General features: G+C 40.0%; 3 protein-coding genes across 3 annotated transcripts in view; 2 read left to right on the plus strand and 1 right to left on the minus strand.

Annotated features, from left to right (window-relative positions):
• cbx8b (chromobox homolog 8b) overlaps positions 1-173 on the plus strand; it is a 4413-nt gene extending 4240 nt beyond the window's left edge. Inside the window, exon 5 of the mRNA XM_077525388.1 lies at positions 1-173. This exon is cut by the window's left edge and continues 1130 nt beyond it. The gene's annotated coding sequence lies outside the window, so the exon portion shown is untranslated.
• A 568-nt stretch (positions 174-741) lies between these two features.
• c6h17orf67 (chromosome 6 C17orf67 homolog) lies at positions 742-7219 on the minus strand. Its single transcript, XM_077524212.1, has 4 exons — positions 6485-7219; positions 5504-5664; positions 4581-4681; positions 742-1578 (listed from the first exon to the last, which is right to left on the minus strand). The coding sequence occupies exons 2-4, from the start codon at positions 5556-5558 to the stop codon at positions 1462-1464; spliced, it is 273 nt and encodes a 90-aa protein (XP_077380338.1). The 5' UTR covers positions 5559-5664; positions 6485-7219; the 3' UTR covers positions 742-1461.
• dgke (diacylglycerol kinase, epsilon) overlaps positions 6383-10000 on the plus strand; it is a 15312-nt gene continuing 11694 nt past the window's right edge. The window contains exons 1-5 of the mRNA XM_077524211.1: positions 6383-7238; positions 7371-7530; positions 7635-7754; positions 8753-8896; positions 9007-9164. Of these exons, the coding sequence (XP_077380337.1) occupies positions 6805-7238; positions 7371-7530; positions 7635-7754; positions 8753-8896; positions 9007-9164 (1016 nt within the window). The 5' untranslated portion in view covers positions 6383-6804. The remainder of the gene's footprint in view (positions 7239-7370; positions 7531-7634; positions 7755-8752; positions 8897-9006; positions 9165-10000) is intronic.

The following is a 10000-nucleotide window of genomic DNA, read 5'->3' on the forward strand; positions in this document are numbered from 1 at the left end:
TTTGTTCCAATTGTTTTGAAATTCCAGATAATCCACAGCTGTGTACAGGCCTAACTGCATTTTTTGTATTTACATTAACAGCATATTTTATTATTTGAAGAGCAGCAAGCTTTGAAATGGTAACACTTTTTTTGTCAAATTTTGTTTTAATTAATAAAACGTTTTCAACATGGCTCCTTTATTTAAAGTTGACGTCATTACATTTTCTTATGTCCATTCTTCACTGTGAAACTGCAATTATTTTAAAAAAATGTTACGTTATTCTGTGATTGTAAATGTCAAGAAACGGAGCTATTATAACAAGGCCACATATTACCATAAACTAATTACAATCGGGCCTATTTTTATTCTCCAAAGGAAATGCTCTGTTGTTTTCATCTTTTTTTTTGTGGATACACAAATTGGTCAAATACGTTTGAAATGAGCGGGTAGAATTGCATTTCCCGCATGACCTAGAAGTCTCTTTGCTAACTTAATTTGAACGCGCTGTGAGCGCAATAACCCCCCGCAGCTCGTACACCTTTATTCCTACACGGCGACCTTTGAACCAATTTCACCGCTGAACTGTTGCGCATTACACTTCTAATTATTTACCGACATAAATTAAACGACATCTGGCGAGACGCCGGTATATCTGAACTTCATATTTTTAGTGTTCATATATGAAACATATAAAACATAACGTTTCAAACCAAAACGACCACCATTTTGAAATTCATGTTGGAATCAATTATTCACTCGTGATTGTTATATTTGTTTATTCATTCATTCCACACACGCACATATATTTTAACATGTTATATGGTATCAGATACTAACTGTAAATACATATATTCTAACAAACGAGCATTAGACATGTAATATATTCACTATCCATTCGCTTGTATTCGATCCGTTTGTGAAGACTTTCCGTTAACCATCAGTTGTATCGTGTTGACGCTGCTCTTTTCTGCGGACACAAGACAATTAAAATATGAACAATTTGTCCAGCTATTAAAACTGATTAGCATTTTTTTTTTTTTTCCTGAATTCACTCAGACATTAATTATTATTACTGTCTCGGTCAAATTAAATCACTAATAAGAAATGTATTTAGTTTTCAGGTAATGTTTTCCAAACGGCAAGTCAAATACCCCACCACCACCACCACAAAATAAAACAGAGGGAAAAAGCTCCTCGTTCGTTTTTGAGTGTGCCACAAATCGCGCAACTGACATAGATTATTTTAATTTGCAAGATGATTAACTAAATTACAGTTGACTCAAAGTTTCGCTTCCTGTTATTTTGAGGAATTGGCTCACAAAGAAGCAAGAGAATTAAAACACCAGGGGAAATGTCATTCGCACAGCTAATTAGACCACACAGCACCCTAATATATATTTCCCTTTATGTCGTTGTTGCTTTTGTGGTATGTGGGTGCATCGGGTGAGACTCGCTGCGACTTTTGTGCTCGTCATAACATCACACAGGGTATCCGTAGTTCCTATCACAGCGTGGGGAGCAGTGAGGGTTGAGCCAGTGCTCCATGTCGGTCTCCTGTGCTCTCTGGTCCAGCGCCTGCATGTGAAGCGTGTGCTCCTGCATGTGGACACACGAACAAACGGTGGTGAATGGCAAAGACAAGTGAAGCAAATGTATTATCACAAGAAAAAAAAAATCGATGAGCATTCAGCATTTGGTTTTTAATAACAGATAAAAGAAGAAAATGGAAAATGGAAGTCACAGTGAAACAAAAATCAGTGAAAATTTCTGTTTCATTTGGTGCATGCATATCAACATATCCTATATAGCCTACTCACATTAAAAGTAAAATAAATAAATAAAATATAGTAATTCCGAAGCACAAAAAGCATTACACAAAACTTAGATGACGTCAGGCCTAAACGCCTTCACGTTCAGTTCAAAAGTATTTAGACAATACAGTATGCGGTATAATTCGTAATACTTGGATAAAAATCTAATCATGCCTCAAGCCATGGACCCAAATGTGCAGTTGTCATTGATAAAAAAGCAGCTCTCGCTACAATACGAACGCCAATATTTCAGGGAGCATGCATGTTCAGAATTCCGTGTGTGCGCGCGCGTCTGCACCTGCGTGCACTTAATTTTGCATTTTTGTCAAGGCTACCAATAGGCTGAAAAGGATTTTCTTAAAAGTATGACAATTACTTGTGTCATTTAGTGGGCCGGCCCTACATGATTTGGTACCCTAGGCGAAAATGTACATGGTAGCCCCCCCCCAATCCCATTAAAAAAAAAACACACACACAAAAAATTATAGATATATTATATTTAATAGCACACCACACAATAAATACCAAATTCCACAAACAAATAAAAATAAGAAAAATAACAGAAGTACAATGCAATGCAACTTTTTATTGCAATTTTTGCAAAATGACTGTATTTAAAACCTCAAAATGTTTTCACTATGTACATTAATAATTGTGTAAGATACAAAAAATAGTAAATGTATCAATATACAAACTTTGATATATCGTAAAACTTTGGCAATAAGGTGATTCACAGATAATGTGAATAGTGTGCAAAAAAACTTCACGAAATAACTTAGGAACATAACGGCAAATACTTAAAATAGTGCACGCCGGGACCTCCTTGCAGCAAAGGCATCAATTGGTGCGTCAAAGGATAGCTGCCTGGATACTTCTTGATTGATGCTGATAAGTGCCACTCTCGTTAGCCGTTCTTGTGACATGGTAGACCTTAAATAGTTTTTAAGCTTGGAAAAGCATCTCTTAGCTGATGCTACAGTCACTGGTATGGTAGCGGCCACTCTGAGTGCTACCCACATGTTGGGATAGATTTCTCTAGGTTTTTTCTCCTCTAGAAAAACTACAAGTTCCATGCTTGACATATTGGATTTTGGCCAGGTAAGAAATGACTGCATCTCTGCTAAGAGTTTTTTTTTTTTTTTTGTTTTTTATTAGAGTACATATTGCACAAATAAGTTGACCCCGAGAAAAAGGCTTGTTAATTCCAGGCCTAGCAGACATGTTGCTACCCATAACAGTCATGGAGCTCATAGAAAATACTAGATGTAGTCATTTTTGTTGTGGGTTTCTTTTTTTTTTGCATTAGTTAATTTGATTAAATTAAAGATTTTGTAATCTATGCATCCTATTACAACCTTACTTTCATGTTCTGAGTCAAGTGCGTATTCTACAGAAAACATTTTGTCAATATTTTGGAAATTCTTCTTATGTTTATTGAGATATTGAACATCCATCCATCCATCCATTTTCTTGACCGCTTATTCCTCACAAGGGTCGCGGGGAGATATTGAACAAAATCTTTACATTTTTCAAAGGTGGTATAGTCATATATGCTGAGCACTGTACATGATGCAGCAATAGCTGATATAACTGAAATAGTCACCTGGATCTAGATTCTAGAAGATCGAGCTTTGTGTCACTCAAATTACTGCTGATTGGTGCTTGACTGGCTGTTGCTTCAGCTGTACATTAAACAAAATACATCACTTCAAATTATTTTGGTGTTAAAGCAGGGAAAACAAATCCATTTGCATTATGATAGAATACAATGTCAGAAATTATGGCTGTTTGTATTAAATGCACCATCCATGCACTTACATTCAGTAGCCTTTGGTGAAGATGACACTGAAGGATTGTTTACCACAGCTTCTGCAGGTGCTTGTTGTGGCTGCAAATATTTTCTCAGCGCATCTAGTTAAAAAAAAAATGCATTTACTATATCGATGTTTACATTAAACCAGCACATAATTCTTATTTTCAATAAATTAATAAATTAATGTGGTTATGTGAAACAATGACTTGTGCAAATCCATTTGCAGGTATCTGGACTTACTGGCTGTTTTAGTTTAAACTCAGCAAGCGTTGCCCCATTCTTGTGTGCAAAGTAGCTACTAGCATGGATGTAATGGTGCAGTAAACAAGTTACAAGCAAGCTAAGAAGCTAACGCTATTTTCGTGTTTATTTTATAAACAATGATGATTGACTGACATACATACCTCTACCCTGGGCCCGTTTTTCCTCCTCCTCCTTTCGCCGCTTTCTTAATGCAGCACCTGAAGGCTTGGACCTTTTCATTGTTGTCGATGTCAATGTATAAACAACACAAGTGTGCCAACCATCTATCTATCTTTCTAAAGTGCTGCCACTACACTCTGAGATGATATACGACCCCTCCCCCTACCTTTCATTCATTGTAAGCGGCAGCAGCGGGTCAGGTTCAGGGCGCCAGGACAGCAGGTCGTGAACTCACAGTCATTTATTTGAAATAGAAGTAATAAAAAAAAAAAGGATCTCAATAAAATATATTTGCTGTATAACATTTTATGCGAGAAAACACGAGAGGGGGGGAGGGCTTTTTGTGTTTGTGTTTTTTAAATTTGTTTCCTTTCTGCAATTTGGCGCCCCCTCCACAAGATGGCGCCCTAGGCGACCGCCTAGCTCGCCTGTAGCCCGGCCCTGGGTGTAATGACAATCACTATGCAAATCGTTCCGTATGTGTTATTTCTATCGATAACTCAGTCTGTATAATCAATAATATCATCGTGTGTGCTCTGAATGACCCTCACCCTCATAGGCTCATCAGGGTGGCCCGCTTTCCTTGGCCTCTCCTGTCTCTTGCTACACAGAAGCTGCTTAGCAAAGCTCTCCTTGATGATGGGGTTGGCATCTATAAGGAGAAGACGCAGAAGAAAATAAGATGTTTGCACACATGGTTTTATCATAATAGAATTTGTTGTCGGCCTACTTTTTTTCTGTTTTTATTTTTTTTTTAAAGTTTGCTGCTGCGAGTTGTGGTTAAATGTTTTGCAAGTCTCCTCAGCATCGTTCCCAAGGGATCCTCACCCTCCCTGTTTCCACTAAGATAACACATCACTAACTCTTGCTACTCCGTCCCCGCCCCTCCTCCCCCCCTTTTCTCTGTGTGTGTGTGTGTGTGTGTGTGTGTGTGTGTGTGTGTGTGTGTGTGTCTCTGGGACGCGGCTATTTGCTGAAATGTAACAAAGTGCCCATTCGTCCTCGTCACTCCCGAGGGATTCAGGCCCGTGCAGCACCATCCGGCTGGGTGGACTCGTTTTCTCTCAGTTGCTGTGAAAATGAACGCAGCTCTATGTGTGTGTCAACACACAGTCAGATCAGCGGCTCATGCTGCTCTCGCGGAAACGTGGCAAAACGCTAACTACCTGTGAAGACAGATATTTGCTTTTCGACAAAAAGAGAAACACAGATCGGGCGTGTCCTTTCTTACCAATGAATTGTTGCAGTGCACATTTCAATAAGGTACGGTTCTCAGACAGCAATATAACAAAATATGGATTTAAATAAAATAGCTAAAAACAATTTCATACTTCACAATTAAAAAACATTGTGAGTTGGATATTGCAATCACAATGTTTCACCAATGTTCTACTCACCCAAATGCACAGACATCTTGTTATATAGTCAGTAAAGTAAGATTTAAAAAAACATATCAGGCGGTTCCTAATCTTACCTGTTTGGATGGTCGTAATGACCAGGGAAAGCAGTAACACCACGAGCTTCTTCATCTTCAACACGTTTTTTTTTTTTTTTCAGCCCAAACCTTTTCTACTCTGGGCTCTGGACTTGAAGTCCAAAAGGAATGAAGGGGGAAACAAATCTCCTCCTCCTATGCTGTGCCACCCACAAAATATAATCAGCGCTCATGTTACTGACAAACAAAACAATTCAGTAACACTGTTGACAAAATAATTAAAATATTGATATGAATCACATAATATAACAAAAAGGCCTAGTGTATTGCAAATGACAGTGGATCATGACATGAGTCGTAAACAACAGACGGAATGCAAGACGTTTGTTGACTGGCGTCCTTTATCTACTAGATGGCAGTGTTGTCATCCAGCCAACCAAACATAAAGATCGTTCCCTGCGGTTTAAAACATCCAAATTCAGTTGATCCCAATTAAGTTTGAATTGATTAGAGTAGTGAATCCTGTTGTTTCTGACGCTTATTATATGAGTGTACCGTCTACAACATTATGTTTGTGAGAATGACGTGCCTTAAATCATTTTTACACCGACAGCTTCCCCCCCGTCCTATGGGGTTAACACCATAGACATGTATCGTACTGTGAACATAGTTTATTGAGCAGGATGGATGTTGCTGTTATACGTCAGTGTATCCGCCATATTAGATGTGGAAAATCTACGAATCGCCTTATTTTAAGGCACGTTTTGAAGCTGCATCCGGGAAAATAATTATGTGGGAAGAAATCGTACCGAACCAACACCAACCACAAAACAGGAATTTCTGATGGAGCTATGCTAGCCCCGGTGTAGAGTGCATTTTAGGAGGTGACGGGTGACTCCAGACTTATTTGATATTTTTAAACCTATTTTAAAGAATTCTCATCTCTTAGTTGTTGTTGTTTTTTTTGGACGGGGACTTAAAATGTCCGCCAATTCAAGAAAGACCGCAGTCGACACACACCTGTGTGTAGAAGCTGTACAGTTATCAAACACCTCTCCGTGGGTATTGCGTGAGGTTACTATCTTGCTTCCTAAATAATCTTTGTTCCTGTTACGTCAACGCTCGTGGTTACGTCACGCGTACTTCCGCGAATTGTAGCCGTGAACATGTTTACGCCGAAACGCTCCACTGTTCCTCAAACTGCTGTGCATCAACATAAACGTCACCGGCAAGATGCGCGTCGTCTTCACTCGGTCTAGTTGCTGTTTACAGAACACCCCCCTGTCTCTAATTTGGCTTTCTCCTCTTCCTTGGCGCCGCTTACTTCCAGTCCCGTCGCCATGTCCGCGGAAGAGGACGAGGTCCGGGAGGAGTGGTCGCTGCTTTTCTGGACCTTCGTGGCCGTGATGGTCCCGGTCGTCATCACGCTGTGGTGCAGCATCCAACGCTCCAAGCGGAAAACGCACATGAAGCAGTTCTTCCGACAGAGCATACATGGCTGGCACTACACGGACTTGTTCAGTAAGCCCACCTACTGCTGCGTGTGTTCCCAGCACATCATGCACGGGGCCTTCTGTGATGGCTGTGGCGTCTGCGCTGACGAGCAGTGCCTGCACCGGGCGGACCGGGAGTTGGCGTGCAAGGAGATTATGGCCCCTTACCGGGAGGACGGGGTAGTGGCCCACCGGTGGGTCAGGGGAAACGTGCCCTTGGCTAGCTACTGTGTGGTGTGTAAGCAGCAGTGTGGAACTCAGCCGAAGCTCTGTGATCTCAGGTACAGTTTGTTCAGAGACTTTAAAAATTGAAGTGGATATTTTGCCGTGACTGGCACCTAGCGCCATTTTGCCGCTAATCGTATGAGAACTACAAGTAGTGAATATTATGACTGTGTTCTTTTGGTCGTTAGATGTGTGTGGTGTCAGACCACAGTGCATGACGAGTGCATGGACAGCCTGGTGGATGCACCCCAGTGTGACCTGGGCGAGTTCCACAACCTCATCATTCCTCCTCACTATCTCTACCAAGTCAACAAGCTCCACCGTAGACACCCTGATGAGTACAAAAAGGTGAGTTTGCGGAATGCACATGCAGCATTGATGGAAGCTCCTCTCACTTGAGGCTCACAAGTTTTTTAAGTGACACTGGTGTCATGATCTTATTTTGTTTGTAGCTTGCAACGGACTGTGGGAGTGGCTGGACACCCGTGTTGGTCTTGGCAAACACGCGTAGTGGAAACAACATGGGGGAGGCTTTGCTGGGAGAGTTTCGCAGCCTCCTCAACCCCGTGCAGGTCAGTCAGCAGAAATTAATTACGCTTTTTAGCCAAAATGATAATCGCGATTAGTTTGATCAATTTTGTAAACATTATTATTAATCACAATTATTGAAAATGTTAGGGAAAATATTTTATTGTACTAGTTTTTGGTAAGCAGCATGGAAACAAGGTTTCACTGTAAAAGGATTCCAAAACTCTGAAAAAGTAAGTGATAACAAAAAGTAAATTTACCCAAGAATTTATGATTTACAAATAGGAATATGCGAATACTTTTTCATGTTGAGCAGAGGTATCAAACTCACTTGAATTCATTGGCCCCTTACACACAAATTTGATTTCAAGTAGGCTGGACCTAATAAAGCTATAAATAACAACAAGACAAAATATTTCCTGTTTTTTTTCCTGCAAATAATTGCAATTAAATTCTGAAATTATTGTTATTATTATTATTATTATTATTATTATTATTAATTTTATTATTTTTATTATTGCATTGTTGTTTTCTCATTGCGGAGTAATCGGATTATCAAAAATGAGTGTAAATTTTTGCATCAAATCCTGAGTAACGGCAACATTTCAGAATTTAATTTAAGGGGTCGTCAGTGCGCCCTCCAGTGGACATAATTTTCAGTGAATTTGAGTGAAAAACTACAGTTTTGTGTTCTGTCCTCAGAGGCCAGATTGGGGCCCCATACGTTTGACACCCCTGATGTTAGAGGCGGCATATCTTCAATAACTTGCAGTTGCAGTCTCTCTTGATGCCAAAAAAGAAAAGAAAAAGAAAAAGAGTTTGACAGATCGAGTGGTCGTATCTCTTATACTTGTCTGAATTTGATTTTGGGCCAACATGCATACAATGGATTAAGGCTTTCTATCATAATCCAATTGCATGCCTTAAAACCAATGGATTAATTTGTCCCATTTTTCATCTTTTTAGGTCGATTGAGCCAGTTAGCCAGCCATTTTCAAATCCGGACCTTCTGTATGTGAAAGCTGTTTGTTTTCCGTCTTAGGTTTTTGACCTGTCACAACTTTCACCTTCCAAGGCCCTTCAACTGTGCACCTTGCTACCCCCTGGTTGTGTCAGGGTGCTGGTGTGTGGAGGTGATGGCACGGTGGGTTGGGTGCTAGATGCCATTGACGGTATGAAGCTCAAGGTGAGAGAGCACATTGCCTCATTGTTAGCATTATTTTCAGCAAGACAACATTCATCAGTAATCATTTACAATGTTTTGTTTGGCTGAATATCTACACATCTCTTGGTCAGGGTCAAGACCAATTCATTCCACGGTTGACCATCCTTCCTCTCGGGACAGGAAATGACCTTTCCAACACGTTGGGCTGGGGTGCGGGCTATGCTGGGGAGATCCCTGTGGAACAGGTTCTTCGCAACATCCTGGATGCCGGGATGGTCAAAATGGACAGGTGGGCTCTTTACATCGCATCACTAGCATGTATGAGAGGACCATGACAAGTCTTACTGTTATCCTCTGTTGTTATTGTTAAATGCTGCATAAACGTAAATTGTAGTTTCCGATTGCAACAAAATGTTACTTCCAGAAAATTGGAATTTATGAAAATGCACCTGCTAAGGCTATGATTGTTAAAAAAAAAAAAAAAAAAAACAAAACACCATGGCCTCTTTGATATAGAACCACTGGAGTAGACCTCCCTCCAGGTTACATTCCAAACCAACAACTTTGCAATAAGTGGAATCCTTGATAAATACCCTATACAATACGTTAAATACAATTAAGCATGTTTTATAGCATATTTGGCACTTATGATTATGCTTATTATTATTATGCTTATTATTATTATTATTATTATTATTTTTATGTATTTAAACACACTTTAAAATCATAAACACATTTCAAAACAAACATGTATTATATTCAGAGCGAGCAAGAAGAGCAGTGGATAAGATGGTTGGAACAGATAAAATATTGTACATTGTTACATTGTACACAATCCCTGTGTTTATACAAAACAAATCCGGTTTACGCCAATAATCATGCCCAAAGATGGATATTATGAAATGAAGCTACAGCCTTTGCTTTCTGTAGTCTTAAAAGGCAGGATGATAGAGGATTGAGATGTTCAGTAATGTCTTTCTAATCTCTTCAACAAAATGGGGTACATGCCACAGAGGAGGCGGGACTTCCAGGTTTCACACATCAGCGCTGTTTCCAGTTGCCGTTTGCGACATGTGGACCATGTCCTGGTGATTGCACTTCCGCCCTTGTGCCCCTCGGTTGCGC

Source organism: Festucalex cinctus, chromosome 6 (assembly GCF_051991245.1).
Source record: "Festucalex cinctus isolate MCC-2025b chromosome 6, RoL_Fcin_1.0, whole genome shotgun sequence".
NCBI classification, from domain to species: domain Eukaryota; kingdom Metazoa; phylum Chordata; class Actinopteri; order Syngnathiformes; family Syngnathidae; genus Festucalex; species Festucalex cinctus.

Excerpts from the sequence above, each read along its gene's own strand:
- c6h17orf67 (XM_077524212.1), bottom strand. The coding sequence starts at position 5,558 with ATGAAGAAGCTCGTGGTGTTACTGCTTTCCCTGGTCATTACGACCATC. Across the intron at positions 4,682-5,503 it reads CATTACGACCATCCAAACAG|ATGCCAACCCCATCATCAAG; the intron begins GTAAGATTAGGA and ends TTCTCCTTATAG. Across the intron at positions 1,579-4,580 it reads ACCCTGATGAGCCTATGAGG|GAGCACACGCTTCACATGCA; the intron begins GTGAGGGTCATT and ends GTCCACATGCAG.